This window comes from Plenodomus lingam, assembly GCF_022343315.1.
Source record: "Plenodomus lingam strain CAN1 chromosome Unknown contig_21, whole genome shotgun sequence".
In the NCBI taxonomy this organism is placed as follows: domain Eukaryota; kingdom Fungi; phylum Ascomycota; class Dothideomycetes; order Pleosporales; family Leptosphaeriaceae; genus Plenodomus; species Plenodomus lingam.
Genome location: NW_027093938.1, coordinates 1,300,754 through 1,318,807, shown reverse-complemented (window position 1 = coordinate 1,318,807; position 18,054 = coordinate 1,300,754). Strand labels below are relative to the sequence as shown.

The following is an 18,054-nucleotide window of genomic DNA, read 5'->3' as shown; positions in this document are numbered from 1 at the left end:
CTCGGTTTCACTGTCCTCATCCCCTCTCTCTCCCCCCCCCCCCCCCTTCCCCCAAATCACCACATCACCCACCAACCCCGCCAATCCTCGTCAGCACCTCCATAATCCCATTCTCACTCTCCGCAAGACCACTATAACTCTCACCAACCCCCTTCCCACTCTCCCCAGCTCCCTTCCCGCCCGCAACAAGACCAGGGCCCCCCTCCTGTTTCCTCCTATACTTCACCAAATACAACACCAGCCCCACAATCGCAAACAGCAGCACACACGACACCAACGCCGCGACAAGCAATATCCCGAGACGACGGTACATGCTGTAGCGGCGACCAGTGGTAGCATTCGAGGGACCGATTGAGGGACCGTTGGTAGGCATCAGGATAGGGGTGGTGAGTGTGCCGGTTGTAGTGCTCTGCGCACGATAACGATTATCCCGATGGCCAGACCCAGCAGAAACAACAACACTCGTCCTACCAGCCATATCCCCCATTTCCACATCCCCATCTCCATGTCCACCCCGCTCCCCTCTCCGCTCAAACAATCGCTTAATCATACCCGCCTTCTTCCGCTGCGGGCGCGGAGGTAAGGCATTGGGGAAAGCTGTGCAACACTGTGTCTGTTGCATGTTGTTCCTGGTTTCTGTCGCCGTCGCCGTCGTAGCTGCAGTCCCAATCTCCGTCTCCTGGGCAGCCGTATTGTATACAGGCAGTGGCGGCAAGGGAAACGCAAGCCGGGCAGATACAATCGGTGATGCGAGTTCTGCGCGAGGTGAGACGGGCGTCAGGACTGGTGATGTCGGAGTCATTGGCGATGTTGTGTATGTGGATGGTGAGATGGGGTCGATGTGGTCATGCTGCTGGTCGTGTGGAGATGAATGTAAAACTGAGTGTGCGAGGGGGGAGGGAGCAGCGTGCTCTGCGGCGAACGTGTGATAGGTTGGGGATACGGCGTTGTTTGTCGCTGGTGCGGTTGGTCGGACAGTTTGGATGGGCGGTGGGGTCATTGAAGCGGTGCGGGTTGGATGATTGGGTGGAGGGGAGAGGAGCAGGTGTGGTGGTGGTGAGATCGAGAGGGTTAATTGGGGTGTCGGCGTGACCATGATGGAGGCGGTGGTGTTGTTTGGGGACTGTAAGTTTGTTGTTGTATATACTGTGGAAAGGCAAAGGAGCAGCTTGGATTTCGCAGTGAGATGGGTGGTGAGCGGTAATATGACTAGCGGGGGATGGGTGAAGGTGAGAATGAACTCTAGGGGAAGTGACTTGTTTGCCTATGTAGCATCTATGCAACAACGTTTGCTTTCCAAATTAGACTCAGTAATGAGCAACACATGGACAGTACCCTCTTGAACAAGATATATCTCTTTGCCTACAAGATAACCTCCCTCCATCTCAACATCTCCAACCACATCCACATCAACGTCTCATCATGCAAAATCCCTCGCATGCTCCCTCACCTCCCCTCGCTTCGCCAACTTCTTCACCTCCGGCCCGGGAATCGGATACCCATCAAACGACCTATACAGCGAAAACACAATCCCCGGGTCCGTCGCCTTATAAAAGCTCGTAGCTGGGACTCCCCCATCCAACTTGACAGTGCCACTGCCCCCAACCTCGATATTGATGCACTGCGGGTAGGCCTGGGCGCCGTTGGGCTGTCCGGCCGCATGCAGGGCAATGATTTCGTGCCGGACGACGTACTTGCCCGGTGCGAGGTTGGGGATTGTGAGATCCCAGCTGAAGTTGTTCTTGATCAGGTCGTCGGTGACCCAGTTCCCTGGGTTACTACCAGATTTATAGGCGCTGGATTGGACCTTGGTCCATCGGAGGGAGGTTGGGGTTACGGAGCCGCAGTCGCCGTTGCAAGGGGCTATGTATTCTTGGACTGGGCCAGCGTGGGAGACGGGCCATGTGTCCCCTGCTTGAGCGTTAGCATATGTTGTATGTCGATGGTTGTGTATGGGCTTCGAGCATGTTTTGCTAAGGTTTGTTTCTTTGAAATGAGACGGAACTGGGGTTATGTACACTGGAAGGTTACTTTGCTGCCTGGCTTAACAGCGACATAGGCGCCATTGCTCTTCCCGAGCTTGTGGCAGACGATATCTGCGCTTCCAAAGCGACTGGGTTCGACGAAGCCGTTGTCGAGGTTGTCTGCTTGCCAGCCGACAGTTGCAGGAATGGGATTCTGATACCTCAACGCAGCGTTCCAGCCTTGATAGGTAACGCCATCGGCAATCACCTTTTCGACGTGACCATGAGCTGCCACCAGTGGTGCCAGGAGTACCAGCAAAGACAACATCGCGAGAATGTTACTGCGTGGGGAAATGACGTGGAAGTAGATACAAGAGAGATGGAGAGCAAGAGAAGATGTGCTTCCTATCGAACACAATCTGCGTAATCCAGATTCACCACGTCCCCCTTATATACACCTCCTCATGCGACTTGTACACCCCTCACACGAATGCTCAAATCCCGCCTCATCAGGCCCCTGGTGCCTCTCAAAAACTCCCATACCAATCACCACCTCCTTCCAACCCATACCCAATCAAAGCCTCATCTATCGCCAACTCTATTCCCGGGATTCCAGCCACATCCCCAGTCTCGCCACGCGCGTTTCGAGGAGAAACAACGGGGAAGCGGTACGGTACAGGTCGGGTGATGCACTAGCGAAGCATTTCATAGGCCCCAGGGCGACTGTGGAAATCTTTTTGAGCAAGAGGTGGAGGCGTGGTAATTTGTATGTAATATAGCGTTTTGTTGGAAGCTGAAACGGGGTATCGGTACTGGGGTCTTGGGTAAATTGTATGCTCCCGGCTTTTGAATACCGGGCTTGGGTGGGGTAGGGTTATCAGGTACGAGGTTGCAGGTTTATTTCCGACTCGAGTGTGGACTTCATACTTACGATGTGGCTAGGATTTGGTGGTTTGAGAATGGCAATGATAAAATTTGGGAGGAGAGAATGAGCTTGCTTGGGAGATTTGGCGGGACTAAAGGACGCTTGCTGAAAATGATGTTTGTTGCGTCCACTTCGATTCATGGTAAGATCGTTGCACGGCACCTAAGCCATATCACGCGCATCGGAGATTTCCCATGCATCATGCATGCAGTGTAACACCCTTCATCACAGGCGCAAATAATCTAGGAAAATATTACTATCATTATTAACACGTGCAGTGGGCACGTATGACTGAAGTGCGGTACACCGGTCCGTACTGCGATTTTAATTGTTGCACATATGCATCCGCAAGACCATGGTCTAGACAAAAACGCCTCGATCTATGATGTCATGGGTTTGGGTATGAAAGTAGAGCGACTGTTGGCCGCTCTGGGCTATGGTGTGGCTGTTACAATGTAGCAGTTCGTGTGGAGAAAGATGGGCGAACGAGAGCGAAGGTTGAGAGCAGCATAGGGTAAGATGGGATTCTGTGATGGATGAAGGGGCGGTTCAGTGTTCGCTCTCGGTTACACGGGCATGTGTATTGTATTTTCATTTTGGTGTGGTTGTGTTGTCTAAGTGAATGAAGGCTGAGACTTGCAATCAAACGGCGTTAAACCCTTGCCTCGATTGTGATGAATCCCTGAAGAAATGCGCCATCGCTATGATACATCGTATGTGTGTAAATGCTACACTTTCGTTCTTCCAGACCTGTCAATCACATGTATTTCGTTCTCGCGTGTCTATCAGGATGATGACTTGGTCAGCACGAAACCGACATTACACCCATCGTCCTTTAGCACGTCGAGGAAGACATCATCGTCGATAGCTACAGCCATCTGATCGACATCGGCATCGGCATCTGCATCATCGTTCGGATCCTTCTCTTCCGCTTTCTTTCCAGCTGCTCGCAATGCATTAGCATCGATGTGTCGATACTCCATCAACATCTGCAGCTTCGGCTTCTTCGCTTTCCTCCTACTCTCAATCTTCGCTTCCTGCTCCTCCATATCAACCTGGCTTGCTTTTCTCAGCGTCGGTACAATTTCCTCTTCTTCCCGATCCTCATCACTTCCCTCTTCCTTTCCCACCATTCTCTCCTCTGCCCTACCCTGGCAGTCACACCCACACCCAAGCAAATCATGCGTTTGACACCCAGCCCTTTCATCCAATCGAAACAAGTCCCTCAACTCCTCTCTGGAAAACGAGCTCGCACTCGCCTTATTATCCACCACCGCGCCGGCTAATCCCATCTTACTAACCTGTCTTTGATAAATCTTCTCATCCAGTCCTCCCTTGATCAGGAATCGATAAATCTTACAGGGCAGCTTCTGCCCCTCTCTATGTATTCTTGCCATAGCCTGCAAGTCCGTCGCGGGATTCCAGTCACACTCAAACAGCACGATGCGAGACGCGCCAATCAGATTAATGCCCACTCCACCCGATTTTGCGGAGAGCAGGAAGGCGAAAGCGGTGGATTTCGATGACGTGTTGAATTTGTTAACAAGGGGCTGGCGCTTGGCGGCTGGGGTGCTGCCATCAAGGCGTAGGTAAGTGTACGACAGGGACGTGAGGAGCCGCTCAATCATGTCGAGAGTTGTGGTGTAGTTTGAGACGATTACAATCTTTTCATCAGTAGTGGTGTGGATGCGGTGGACAAGGCTGTCTAACAGTCGCAGTTTTGTGCTCGATGCGCTGGAGTTGAGGATTTGTGGTGGAATGAGGGGAAGCAGGGTTTGTAGGAGTGCGGAGGGTGTGTCATCGTTGTCAGTTGAGGACTTCAATAGCGAGGGACTGTTGCAAACTTTTTTGAGGACGTTGATGAGTTGTAAGGCCATGTCACTGTTGCCATTTCCTAGGGCAGCGCTGAAAATGGGAGAAGTGAGTATGTTGCGGTAGGCTTCTGCTTGGGCTCTGGTGGGCTTGCAAAAGACAATGTGTTCGGTCTTTGGCGGCAGGTATTTTGCAAGAACGTTAGCGGTCCGTCGTATCATAAACTGGCTGGTCAGAGACACGAGCTCTTTCCACCGAGCTTCACCCTTTTCAAGTTCCGATTCGGTTGCATCTGGCTGACGACTGCGCATAATCGGGGCTTCAAATGTGCGTTTGAACGCAGAGCGTTGGCCAAGCAATCCCGGATTGACGAAGTCAATGGCTGTATAAAACTCGCCAAGATCATTCTGCAGTGGCGTACCAGACAGAATGACACGTCTCTCAGTGCTGAGTGACTGTATAGCAAGCATAGCCTTATTGTTGGCAGTCTTGAGCCTGTGTCCCTCATCCGCGATGACGATGTCGATGCCACCGGCCTTCTTCAAGTCCTCTTGTACGACACGAAGCATCTCATAGCCAACAATCATGACATTGTAAGCCTTGCCCATCGTGAAGTCGGTGACTTTTCTGTCTTTGTGACAGCTGAAGAGGCCAATTCTCTCATTGCCGAGCCATTTCCGAAACTCGCGCTTCCAATTGTCAACCAGGCCCGCTGGACAAACGATGAGCGCTTTATTCACAACGGGAGAGCTACCATGTATTGGATTTTGCTTCAACAGTGTCCATATGAGTGCAATAGTTTGTAGTGTCTTGCCCAGGCCCATTTCATCAGCCATGATCGCACCCTCGCCCTCACATCGCATGCCCATGACACATTCGTAGAGGAATTTCACACCCTCGCGCTGGTGGTCGCGCAGGTGTTTGCTCAGGACAGGGTCGACAACAACGTCGACAATCTGTTTGCCCGCAGGACAGCTATTCGGCCTTTTCATAACCAAAGCATTCTCTGCATTTGGATCGTGTCGTGGTTGTGGTATCGACGCATTTCGCTGAGCCATGACGGTATTCGACAACAGAGGCGTTTTAAAATGTTGCTTGCGTTGTAAAGAAGGCGCATAATCCGGTACATGCTCGCCATCCGCACTTCCAGATGACTGCGTCCTCTTCACGTTCGACTTAGATGTAAGCAGAGGCTTGTACCCCGGCTCAAGGCGCTTCGCCTTCCCAGCAGGTGCAGCTGCCGCTGTGCCCAGAAACATTCGTCCTGCGAGATAGTCTGCCTTCTCTATGCTGCCCTCGATTTCCAATTCTTTACCACCTAACGAGAGCGCCGAGCCAGGAAGCAACGGTAGGCTACATGCACCCCGCCCCAGCTCCTTCCCAGTATCGCTATCGGTAAGGGTGGCGTGTCCGCCCACTACGGCCAGCACGCCATCACCGTCCCATGTCTTGTTCTTTTTGGCTGTGTACTTCCGCCATAGAACAGTATAGTATTTTCCATCAAGGCCTGGTGGTAGGAACTGTGCGGGCGCGGGATTATGGAGAGTATTGAGCGGCTGACGGGTGCTGGATGGGAGTGCATTGGATGATATTCGTCGCTTCTTGTTGGGCGGCTGGCTGTTGTTGTCCGACCCAGAGCGTGCGAGCGTAAGAGGCCGGAATGGTTTCATATTGGTCTCGGGTGGGATTCCTCGAGAGTTGACTGCGACCAGAGCGATTGCAAAAGTGGTGGGCGTGGAAGGTTGAGGGTGAACGATATGCAACGCGTAACGCGATCTGGAAACGCGCTAGTACGTTGTCACGTGTCCACCACTTCCTATCTTGCTGGCCCGATCACGTCCTGGGGCCTTGCCAGGACGGTAAGAGAACGGAAACAGGAGTTGTGGTAAGGGCTAGGGTCGTTGAAACGGGGTTCATTATACTACCGCCACTCCAAATCTGTCGTTTTGTATCCAGTTCCAATGCACCATTTTATATGCGACTCATGCATGTGGCCGCCATTCCAGCCAACACCTACAGTTGACTCAGAGTTACTCTCGTCACATTAGTAGTGTCAGACGCATTTACTGTTGTGCCCTTGAGGCTATTGTGTCGTTTAGCTAAATTTACAGCATGCAAGAATGCGTTTCAGACGCCATAAAACTGCCATCATTTTAATCTTGCGCAGCGCTCGAAAATTCTCCTTGATAGTACTGCATCATTGGTTAGTCCACCTGCGTTGAAGCTAGTCAGAACAGGTGCCAGACTTTCAAGAAGGCAACACTCACTTCGGAAATGTTCTTCGCCAATTTGGTGTCGCCCAGCCGTGCCTTTGCATTCGGTATCGACCATTTGTTTACGCCCCACCACCATCTCCTTATTCTCGCGCCAACACCATGGCCACTGAATTTTGCGGATCGATTCCAGTGTCTCCAGCCGTTGAGCAGGAGGGTCCATAGCACACCTTGCGCGAAGCACATGAGTACCTGATGCCATTAGCCCAATTCTTCATCTATAATAGGATTGAGATTGGCCAAACCTGGTCTCGAAATGTAATCCATGCAACGCCCTGCCATCCTTGAGCATGGTCGATGCTCTTCAAGTAGCTCTGTTCGAATCGTAGGTCGGGCAGCGGTGGCATGTTCTGCTTGCGTGGTACTGGATCCAAGACACTGACGGGGATCTCATCTTCGCCGAGATCGGAGTGGTCGTCATCGAGGTCGGCATGTGTATTGAGAGTAACGGGCCGCTTCTCAGAGGCAGCAGTAGATGGATTGACATCGTGCTTGACGGATGGGTGGCGGTTGATGGAAGCGCCTTGCAGCGTGGATGCAATATCGATAGGCGTTTCAGACTCCATGATATCTTCGTTGCTTTTGTGCAGACGGTTTTGGCGATTGAATGGCGAATGGAGGGACCACCTCTCCTCGTGGATGTGGACGTGGACGTTGTCTTTGTCTTGGCAGTTGACGTCGCGGAGGTGTCCCACTTCGCCGCTAAAGTGAAGTAACCTCAGTTGACTAGTCAGGCAAAGTAATGGACCCTCCAAGTTGACGCACGACTATCTCCCCCCTCACAACCAAGCTTGCAACAACCAGCCTTTGCCCCTGCACCTATTTTACCGCATAACAACCTGCAAAAATGGGAAACCAACAATCGGGGCTCCTTGATAACATTGCCTCGGGCTCGAATTGTACGTCCGCGCGATGGCGTAGGGGGGGGGGGGGTTAGGAGCAGTAGTAGTCAGAGGCCGACCACTAACAGTAAACAGTCGACCGCGAGGAAGTTGACCGCCTGAGAAAGCGGTTTATGAAGCTGGACAAGGTATGCCACACCCTTCACACTCTTAAACCATGCCGCAAAGCTCATATACTGCACACAGGACAACTCAGGAACCATTGAGCGCGACGAATTCCTGGCCCTCCCCCAAATCTCCTCGAACCCCCTCGCAACACGCATGATTGCTATTTTCGACGAAGACGGTGGCGGCGATGTTGATTTTCAGGAATTCGTCTCTGGTCTCTCGGCTTTCAGCAGCAAGGGAAACAAGGAAGAGAAACTACGGTTCGCCTTCCGCGTATACGATATTGACCGCGACGGATACATCAGCAATGGAGAACTGTTCATTGTGTTGAAGATGATGGTGGGAAGCAACTTGAAGGACCAACAGCTACAGCAAGTGAGTGAGGCTCTATTTCCAATCTTTCAATTTCCAGGACTGGCCGGCTACTAATACTAAACTAGATTGTCGACAAGACCATCATGGAAGCCGACCTCGACCGCGACGGCAAGATCAGTTTCGAAGAATTTACCAAGATGGTCGAAAATACCGATGTTTCTATGAGCATGACACTGGACCAATTCTAAACCATGACTTTGGCGATATGACAGTTGGTGCTACCAGCAAGGACTTCCTTGGCGAGGCGTTTGAGGTGTTTATGAGCAGGCTCGGAAATGGGCGGGACTTGATTCTATATTCTTCAATACAGAAAATTCGGCATTCTTTTGACCGCTACGCATTGCCGTGAGCTTTGACTGCCCTGGCTCACGCAAGCAACATGACGATAAGTAGACAATTCAGGTCATCAACATCTAATACCACTACCATAGACTAACACTAGAGCCGTGAAGGATACATACTCTATTTACAGAAATCTCTGTTCCAAACACCTTGCCATCATCATGAAATACCAGCATCAGCATGCCCACCACAACGCCATCACAATTTCAACCCCACCCTCCCCATACCCTCTCACCTTCTGGTTCCTTTTCTTCCCCGCCCTCTTCGCCCTCGCCTTTGCCGGACGCATATGCTCGCTCTTCAAGGGCTTATTAGACCCCACCACTTTTTGCATAGCAACTTGAGTCATTCTCGGTTTCGTTCAAGCAACATCAGCATTGTGCCCATCGCTGTGGTTGGGGATGTTGATTCCCGTGGAATTGATCGCCAATCCGAATGATCGGCGGTCATACCTCTTCTTGCCAGCTTTGGACTGCTTTACTATGCCCTTGGAAGTGAGCCTTTCTTCGCAGATGCTGCTGGGCCCACTTCACCGAAGCTGAGGGATTTGGAGGATCTGCCTTGGGTTGTGTGTCTGGGAGTTCCAGGAGTTCTACCAGGTCCACTAGGTCCACCAGGTAGTGGTGGTAGCATTGGAGCTTCAGCACCTGAGCTAGGCTGCAGTATTTCAGCAGATAATTCCCGGGGAGCCTGGAGGGACCTGGAGGCGGTCTTGGATAAGTTCCAGTTGAAGATCCTGATGGTGGTTTGCGTGGTATAACCGTAGGTGGCCCTGGTGGTGAATCTGGGGGCGGACCTAGAGGTATTCTAGAACGAGGTGCAGGTGGTGGTCCTACACCTCACCCTGCACAAGGGGAGGATGATGACCGTCCATGGGTCCGTCACCGCCACCATGACTCCTCCCCGGCATCCCAGCCACCACGTAACCCACAACACCCGCTTGCAACACACGCTGCAACCCACAACATAATCATCATCCACCTCCCCGAATTTATAACCGTAGCGCCACCCGAAACCACGCTCGATACATGCAGTGCTTGTGCTGCACTCATGCTCGTCAACGCACCCGCAATCCCCACAGCTACTGATACGCCGAGCAAGATTTTTGCGGCTTTTTCATTGCGCCCGCCGTGGCGCTCCGCGATAAAGTAGTAGAGTAGCGGCAGGAGGAAGAATACAGCAGCCAGTGCGGGGATCGGGTACAAAGCATTTTTCTGCAGTGAATTGGCAGTGATGAAGAGGGGGTGTTCGATGGGGATATTGGAGTGGGATGGGGGTTTGCCGCGCGGGAAGCATGTGAATACGCGATCGGCTGTTGGGTTTTCGGGTGATGGGAGGTTGGTGCAGAATCCTTGGTTACTGTTAGAGAGGTCCAAGGAGATATGAGAAAGGGGAGGGGGAAAGGCAAGGTGAGTATGTACCAAAGTAGCCGATTTTGATTTCACCAGTGACTTTGCTGTTCTGGGCGGTCTGGATGATGTTCACCCACTGGAGGGTGTCGATACCGGCGCCTTTGCCTATGCAACCGAGGAGGACGAAGACTGGGGAATGTAAGTGATCGATACTGCATGGAAGGTTCAAGTTAGGAGGAAACAGGGTACGTACGGTATATGACCAAAGACGCGGCAGTCGCAACTGCGACAGCAGTCACCCTGCGGAGTAAGAATCGCTCTGAGTAGCTTGTCAGTGTTATTTTTCGAGTGCTAATGAGGCCAAACTTACTAATGAATGACATGCTGGCTGTGGGAAATGGTAATCAAGGTGCTGCTTATTGGGTCCAGTATTAAGCTGACGTGATGTATTATATATTCTTATACCATGGTGTGAATGGTGTGAAGATTCCATACATGTGGGCGTAAGTTTGACAATTTGATGAGGCAGAATGGTGGTCAAAGTGGTGAATCAAAAGGCGGACGTGAAGACTTGATTTGACATGCCATTGAACTACGGTACAAATGGCGATTCATTGCTGATGATTCATGTTCTGGTGGCAAATTCGACCCGTTTGCATATATGGGCACATGCAAATGCCATTCGCACTTGTGACAAGAGTAATCAACATTAAAGATGAGCGAGCACCCAAGAATTTCACCATTCGCGAGGCTTAGCTGACCTATTACCGCGCACGCCGGTCGACGGTCAATTTCCGTCTTCAGAGTGTCGTTCAAGGTGTTTGGTTTTCACAGTCGTTAATCTGGATGATGTCGCGTTGCGTCACGCCAGCTGGGAAGATTGGCGAGATCATGAGGACTGGGGGATAGGAGACACGTACCACATTGCAAAGACACCACAGATTTTCCACCAGGGTCGTTCATGGCGGCCTTGTTGTTCATCCGTGTGAATGTAGCCACTTCACACGTACGCACACCATTCACGCACATTAGCAATGAACTTGATGACACCATATCCACAATGCTTTCCCCGTACCCGTCTATGTTCTCTGTCCTTCTAATTCATCCTCATAGAACCGCCAGTATAACCTACTTTACCATTCTAGAGATAGTATGTGCAATCTATATTTATCTTTCTGCTTTCCCAATAATACGGTACGGCACGCTACAACACTGGTGCGCTGTAAACCCCCTCAACTCCGCCTTTCCCCATCCACCCACGAATCCATCTTGAACGCCAAATCCTCAATACCCCGCCGGCTCAGCCTTCTCCGGAAATGCAGCCGCATCAAGATTAGCACCACACTGCGCCTTCCAATTCTGAGGCGTATACGCATCGACTATGGATTTAAACGCTTCCTGTAGCGAAGTCGCATATGCGTATATTAGCTGTTTGTTCATCATCGCCCACGCATGAAGCTGTGGTGCATAGGATGACAGAATGAGTGCGAGGAAATCAAATGAGCAGACGAAGTCAATAAAAAGAGCAACAGTCGGCGAGGAAATCTGAAAGAAACTCACCAAGGTACAAAATGTTGTGTCGCCGTGTAAATGATTACCCTGAGTCTTGCAACCGGGGACCTGCATGATCCTGTCATTGTAGCGTATACGTACGTAATACTGCTTTAGCTGCTCGCGCTGGGATGAGGAGAGTTCGGAGACGGGTGTGCGCGGTGTGGTGTGGTGGGCTGGGGGCTGGGTGGCTGTGCCGAAGAGAGTGGACCACCAGCTACTGCGGGACGTAGATGTTAAGGAGGCTTGCTGTAATGGGGATGTTATTGAGGTAGTAGGCGTGCTAATCCGGACTTTGAAGAGTTCGAATGCTATGTGACTTGTGAATGGGGGCCATTTTTCGCCGTCAAAGGCTCCGAGCGAGGATAGGACGCCGGCGAGCGTGGTATCATGACATCCCGACATTGCGAATTTAATGCCGGTTTCGCCGCCTCTGCCTCTGCCTACGGCGGTTCCGATCTCGACGAGTCCGTCGGAAGAGGTGTGGCGTGTGGATGCAGCCATGCGACTGGTGATGTCGGCCATCAAGCCGCCGATACCAAGGGTTCGGTACTCGACGCTCTCCGTGTACCCCTTGAACCACTCTTCGACGGCAATCTTGTCAATTGTGGCTCGTAGCTTGGGATCGTAGAACTCCTTAGGGAGTTTTGTGTCGGGGCCGTGTGCATCTGTGGCGTTGATCGTGTCCATGATACCTGAGAGACGGGGCCGCGAATCAACGGCTACTTTGGCTTGGTTGGGCATGTATTTCGAGATTTTGGAGGTTAAATACGACATTTGGTCCGTGTCATTCCAATTTTGCGCTGTGCGCGCGGCAAAGGCACGGGAGAGTTGGGCGAAGCGGCGGCAGCTTGCATCGTTGGGGAACAGGGTTTCGTCGGCAGGTGTGCGGGTGATGATTGTGGGGGGTGGGAAGTCAGCGGTGCGGGTGCTTGGGGGGTAGAACCCGGTAAAGGTCTGTTGAAGGGATTCCAGGGCGCGGGGGATGGGGGTTGCGCGTAGATAGATCATATCGGCATCTGCGATGAGGGAGGGCATGAATTGAAGTTGATCGACGTAGAGGTGGCGTAGACGCTGGCCGAGGGCAAATGTTGTGGAGCGCCCTTGGTCGGTGAGTTCGCCTGGTTGGCATATACCGTCATACTCGCCTTTGGGACCGGCGGCGATGACTGCTAGAAGGTCAGGAAGATCGAAGGGATTGGGCATGGTAAGCAAGAAGATATTACCCGGTCCGTCATTATTGTCGAAGGTCTCAAGACGACGCCGCCATTGGAGCTGATTCCATTGCGAGGAGTCTTGGTTGGTCTGGATTACACTGGTCAATTGACGGACTGCGTTACAGTAGGGCCAATCTTTGTCATATGAGCTTCAATCTTCAAGCTGTTTTGGGTTATGCGTACATGGCCCAAGGCCAGTCTGAATTTGTGTTTAGTAGGTATCTTTTGGTTTGTTGGCCTGAAAACTATCTTACATTTTGGAATCGTGGAGATACTGGACTTCTCTCGCCTATTCCAATTATTTAGCAGAGTAAATAGCTGTCTAGCGATGAAAATCGAAGCTGACCATGGCGAAGAAGCTATACACGAAATTAGTCCACTCTGATACCGGTACAACATCTCGGATTACACAGAGGAATGCAATTGGTCTTACGATCTGCACGAGTTGTAACTCAAGCTCTTTCGGATAAAGCTTATCCAGCTCTTCCTGCGTGTAGGGTTGCCGGGGTACAAAGGTCGTCATGATGCCCTAAACTATCTCGAAGTCGCTCTTCTGGAGATTCAAGAAAGCAGAAAGTTGTGTAGATTGAAGCCCACAGCAACTCTTAGTTTCTGCTTCTCAAGCGCCAAGACCAAGTTGTTGTTCCGCTGGGCATGTCAACGACCAGTTGAGGGACCTAGCCCATCACGTGTTACGTCTCCGATGGCTGAGGGCCCTGATTGGCTGTTGGATTCGGAGATTTGTTTGCGATTATCTGAACGTCGTCGACACTTCGCCGTGTATGCAGGCTTCGCGTGGGCCACCAGAACACGAGAGCAGCGCCAATCCTATATACACTTTTTTTTTTGGTTGGCTAGGACGATTATCATGTGGGTGAATTGATGTTTTGTGTGTGAGCGTGTGTGTGTGTGTGTGTCCAAGATCCTCACACTTGTACGTAGCCACTCAACATGCACCCAAAGCTGCGAGTCTCCCCAAAGCTTACCCATCCAAAACCTCCCAGTACTCGTCCACGACGCCCTCAATTGAGCCATGCTAGGCGCATACGTCTGCAGACAATGCAGAGGACGGATCGCGCGACGCGTTACGCCCCCACGACATCGACTCCAACACTGGCAGCCACGAGCCACATTTACATCGCTACGACGCCAAACCCCACCGGAAAGCTCGCAAGAGCAGGCAATGAACCAAAAAGATGACGAAACTCAGAAGCGCCCGCCAATACCGCGCACGGAAAGTTATAAGGCACCATCTGCGCAAAGCAGCGCAAGCAGATATTTACATCTCTTGAAAGAGACAGCGCATGGTGAGAAACAGTCTACCATCACATATCCAGATGGATATGAACCAAAAGATGTCCCAATCGCTTTTGAGGGCAGTGCTAGGATCGCAGAACCTAGCTACGCAAGGAAGATCGCGAATGCGCTCTTGCTCAATCGAGATCTCAACACAGCCTGGGCATTGTTCGAGGCAACATACACATCTAGGGACTGCAAAGCACTCACCCAACCTAGCATCCCTGATATTGCCCTGTTGAAGGACGGTACAATATTCCTCCTACTCCTCACCACTGTAAACCTTGCTTTCTGCAGAGGAGATACGCATTTACCGGTGACACCGACACAGTTGTTGTTCCGGTATGAACAACTGGGCATAGCTCGTCCGGAGTATTGGGTTCGACAAACGCTTGCATACCTGACATACCAAGCAATAGAAGCCGCCAACACTGCAGCCGAGCACCGACAACAAATTCTGCCTGTCTTGCTACACGAGCTCATCTCTTTGTGGCGTCTGTTCTTCCAATGCAAAGGTATCAACAAGGACGAATTGCAATCTATCAGCACGGAATGGAACCTTTCCCCCGCCAAATCAATGACGGAGGACACTGAAACCAAGAACTTTGGCTTGCGGCTCCAAAAATATCTTCCTAGATTCGTGGGTAATTCAACGCTGGGATTCTGTGCTGTTTACTTGTATAGCATTTCCGACGCCTTGATGTCTGCGGAATCGCTTAAGCAAGAAGCTACGCCTCTACTACACTTTTTTGAGCGCCTACTGGCTGGGTCACATGTCGACTATATCTACCGTCATACAGAATACTCGTCAGCCTGGAACGCCTTGTCCCCAGACGTCCGGCAGCAGATTATGCAGGAGATTGATCGAATGCCTTCACGAGCCTTGATCAGGCTTGGAGCAAGTGGAGGTACCTTGGCCGAAAATAAAGGAGATGAGGCTGCCAATCTCGAAGCTTTCTACCTCAAACGCATAGCACGCGCGGTAGAGTCGACAACGTCATCAGTTAATCTTAAAACCACCTGGACGCAAGTACAAGACGCTTTCACCTCCGAAGGTCAAAAACCCGCCATCCCACCATTAGTATACAATGCTTTACTGTCAGGTTTTATGAAACTCCACAGATCTTCACAGTGTGTCGAAGTCTGGAACCACATGATCGCACATGGTGTTCAGCCCACTTCACGAACTTGGGTTGCACTGTTGGATGGCTGTGTAAAGGCAAAGGATCTTGACGGTATGGACGAAATGTGGCAGCGGATGCTTCACACTGGTCTAGAACCAGACGATTACCTGTGGACAGTACGAGTCAACGGCCTCATATCCCTTCGCCAAGTCAGCCGTGGTCTCATGGCCCTCGATGAAATGGGCAAGAAGTGGTTGGCGGCAGAGAAGATCGCCACGACGACTAAACCCAAAATGGTAAACAAAGTCACAAAGCCCACTATTGAAGTCGTCAACGGTGCACTATCTGCCATTGTCCGAATCCGTCCCGATAATATGAGCCACGGCAAGAAACTCGAATTCGTACAAAAGATCATTGGTTGGGCTGGTAGCTTCAACATCCGTCCCGATGCCCGCACCTATAATTCTATAATCCGCTTATACCTGGACGCAAACGACTACTCCAATGCCTTCAAAGTGCTGCGGAAAATGGAAGCTGACGGTGTAACTGTTGACATCGCTACACATACCATGATAGTGAGCGCAGCATTTGACAGCGCATCATTCGATAGCCTGTCTGCATCGGAACAAACGTCGCGCATGCTCTCGCATCTCAACAGCGTTGAAGCGAGTGGTGTCAAACTCAACGATCACATCTACAGCATAGCTCTCGATCGAATGCTGAAGCAGTACAACAATGCCGATGCGGCAAGAGCCGTTATAGATCATTTGACAGCGAGGAAACTCGTGCCTAGTGCAGCTATCTACACCAGTCTCGCATCCTTCTACTTCCAGCAAGAACCACCAAACATCTTGGCAGTGGATGGCCTGGTCCACCAAATCTTCACCTCACATCGCGTCCCCAGCGACGCCATCCTCTACGATCGTCTGATGGAGGGCTATGCAATGAATGGCGAAGTGGGCAAGATGATGAGTGTGCTCGCACGCATGACCAGGTTTGGAACACCAACGGGCTGGCAAACACTAACCAAAGTCGTACTCGCGCTCTTTGAAAACGGAGACTTTGAGCGCGCGAGAAAAGTGGTGTCTGATATTATGCGTGTCGAGGGTGTTGCTGAAGGCGGCATCCTGGGCGGCCCTCAGGGAGAGAAAAGATTTTTCGCCATGTTGGAGAGTATTGGGTTGGGGGCTGAGGAGATGGATGGCAGGCGCGACAGTGAGGGTCCTGCGCGGTGGAGAAGGACTCAGAGGATAGATCCAGACGATATGGCGGACTCGCAGAGTGTGTTAAGGGATCAGTCACAGGATGCTGTATCGTCGGTGCAGGAGCAGGTGCGGCAGCGTGGAGATGTGGAGAACGAGGATGTCCACGGCTTTTTATCGTCTGAGCAGGAGACGGCGCAGTATCGCGCTTGATGATCGGTCTGTATAAGTCTACGACTTCAACAATATCACAAGTGCTCCTCTTCTTCTTCAGAGTCAGAAATCATTGGGCCTAAGTGCCACAAATTTATATAACCCTAGTTTGGGGGTGTTTGTATCTGCTGTGGTCCCACTAGCAATATGCCATCCCTCGTTACATGCACCAAATCAATGAGACGTCCCTGCAGCCATCAATAGCTAGGCGGATCCAGCCAGGAAAATGGGAAATGCAGACGGTGCGTCCAAGTTGGGATTTTGTAGTCTCTTGAGCAGGTTTTTAGTTTTAGGGGTTATGGATAGGTTTTGCAGGAAGCGGACGGGTGTTGCTAGGTTTGCGGGAGGTTATGGAATGTTGAGCAGGTTGGCTGCTGGTTGATGGTCACCCAACGTGATGGATGTGAAGCGGGATGAGCGGGTGCTGTTGGGAGGGAGATGGGAAGACTGTAGGATTGTTCTGATATTCACCCATGTATATTATACAACGGAGTAGCTTCATGTGTCGTTTGGGGTGGGACGAAACATAGAATGATGAAACATCAGTGGTCATGTCACAGCGTAGACACCATACCGGTACTGTTCATCCACCATGTGTGTACAATCAATAAGCAACCTGTCCAGATCTAGCAAGGGCCGCAACATCTCAAGCCCGCCATACCGGTAGAACCATGGATTTGATCTCGATCCCTTTGCCCTTATCTTATGAATTAGATGCTCTGACTGAAATTTGGCGTTCCGCCTATCCTATTTAGGCCTAGCGGCACGCAAGCGCGCTACTAGTAAACTTATACAAACTTCTAAACTAATAGGAGGGTAGGAATATATTTAATTATCTTCTAAAAACTTCTAGGCTAATAAAAGGGTAGAATAGCTATTTTAGCTAGAGTATCTAAGGGAAACTAGGGCTTAGTTTAGTAATACGTAATTTTAACTTATTAGTAGCTAGGATTCTACCTTTAATACTATATATTATATCTTTAACTATATTATTTTCCTACCTTACTAGCACTATCTAATAGCCTATCTTCTATAGTATAACTTTTATTACCCCTTACTATCCCTATAACTATATACTATTACTTAGTATATCCAGAAATAGTATATTATTATATTACTAATACTATATAATTAATAATATTTAATATACCTATTACCCTTATTAGACCTAGGCTAGATAGTAAGATGCCTAGTTAGTTACTTATTAACTTTACGCTACTATAAGGATACTCTTAATTTAGTATACTATACTAGAGCTATTATAGCACCCTTATTAAATATACCTCCCTTAATTATATATAGTAAAGATCTATATCTAATAGATAGCTTATATCCTCTTCCTATACTTACTATATAAGTAAAGACGCAAAGATAAATAAGGTCCTCCTATTATTCTAA

General features: G+C 50.5%; 7 protein-coding genes across 7 annotated transcripts; 3 read left to right on the top strand and 4 right to left on the bottom strand.

Moving 5' to 3' along the window:
- Nucleotides 1-64: 64 nt before the first annotated feature.
- Nucleotides 65-2,305, bottom strand: IAQ61_005312 (uncharacterized protein; the record flags this gene model as incomplete). The annotated part of the gene is made up of 3 exons (XM_003837620.2): nucleotides 2,019-2,305; nucleotides 1,451-1,911; nucleotides 65-1,264 (listed from the first exon to the last, which is right to left on the bottom strand). The coding sequence occupies exons 1-3, from the start codon at nucleotides 2,290-2,292 to the stop codon at nucleotides 65-67; spliced, it is 1,935 nt and encodes a 644-aa protein (XP_003837668.1). The 5' UTR covers nucleotides 2,293-2,305.
- A 1,369-nt stretch (nucleotides 2,306-3,674) lies between these two features.
- Nucleotides 3,675-6,371, bottom strand: IAQ61_005311 (uncharacterized protein; the record flags this gene model as incomplete). The annotated part of the gene is made up of 1 exon (XM_003837621.2): nucleotides 3,675-6,371. One exon carries the CDS (start codon nucleotides 6,369-6,371, stop codon nucleotides 3,675-3,677), a length of 2,697 nt encoding a protein of 898 aa, XP_003837669.2.
- Nucleotides 6,372-6,854: 483 nt separating this feature from the next.
- On the bottom strand, nucleotides 6,855-7,540 carry IAQ61_005310 (uncharacterized protein; the record flags this gene model as incomplete). The annotated part of the gene is made up of 3 exons (XM_066096745.1): nucleotides 6,855-6,893; nucleotides 6,948-7,166; nucleotides 7,220-7,540. The coding sequence occupies 3 exons, from the start codon at nucleotides 7,538-7,540 to the stop codon at nucleotides 6,855-6,857; spliced, it is 579 nt and encodes a 192-aa protein (XP_065953440.1).
- Nucleotides 7,541-7,821: 281 nt separating this feature from the next.
- CNB1 (Calcineurin subunit B) lies at nucleotides 7,822-8,547 on the top strand (the record flags this gene model as incomplete). Its single annotated transcript, XM_003837623.1, has 4 exons — nucleotides 7,822-7,873; nucleotides 7,952-8,004; nucleotides 8,063-8,359; nucleotides 8,425-8,547. The coding sequence occupies 4 exons, from the start codon at nucleotides 7,822-7,824 to the stop codon at nucleotides 8,545-8,547; spliced, it is 525 nt and encodes a 174-aa protein (XP_003837671.1).
- Nucleotides 8,548-8,738: 191 nt separating this feature from the next.
- IAQ61_005308 (uncharacterized protein) lies at nucleotides 8,739-9,853 on the top strand (the record flags this gene model as incomplete). Its single annotated transcript, XM_066096744.1, has 3 exons — nucleotides 8,739-8,761; nucleotides 9,167-9,363; nucleotides 9,423-9,853. 3 exons carry the CDS (start codon nucleotides 8,739-8,741, stop codon nucleotides 9,851-9,853), a joined length of 651 nt encoding a protein of 216 aa, XP_065953439.1.
- Nucleotides 9,854-11,337: 1,484 nt separating this feature from the next.
- IAQ61_005307 (uncharacterized protein) lies at nucleotides 11,338-13,344 on the bottom strand (the record flags this gene model as incomplete). Its single annotated transcript, XM_066096743.1, has 7 exons — nucleotides 11,338-11,451; nucleotides 11,614-12,773; nucleotides 12,831-12,956; nucleotides 13,005-13,020; nucleotides 13,076-13,110; nucleotides 13,168-13,180; nucleotides 13,255-13,344. The coding sequence occupies 7 exons, from the start codon at nucleotides 13,342-13,344 to the stop codon at nucleotides 11,338-11,340; spliced, it is 1,554 nt and encodes a 517-aa protein (XP_065953438.1).
- A 510-nt stretch (nucleotides 13,345-13,854) lies between these two features.
- Nucleotides 13,855-16,656, top strand: IAQ61_005306 (uncharacterized protein; the record flags this gene model as incomplete). Its single annotated transcript, XM_003837627.2, has 1 exon — nucleotides 13,855-16,656. One exon carries the CDS (start codon nucleotides 13,855-13,857, stop codon nucleotides 16,654-16,656), a length of 2,802 nt encoding a protein of 933 aa, XP_003837675.1.
- Between the last annotated feature and the right edge of the window lie 1,398 nt (nucleotides 16,657-18,054).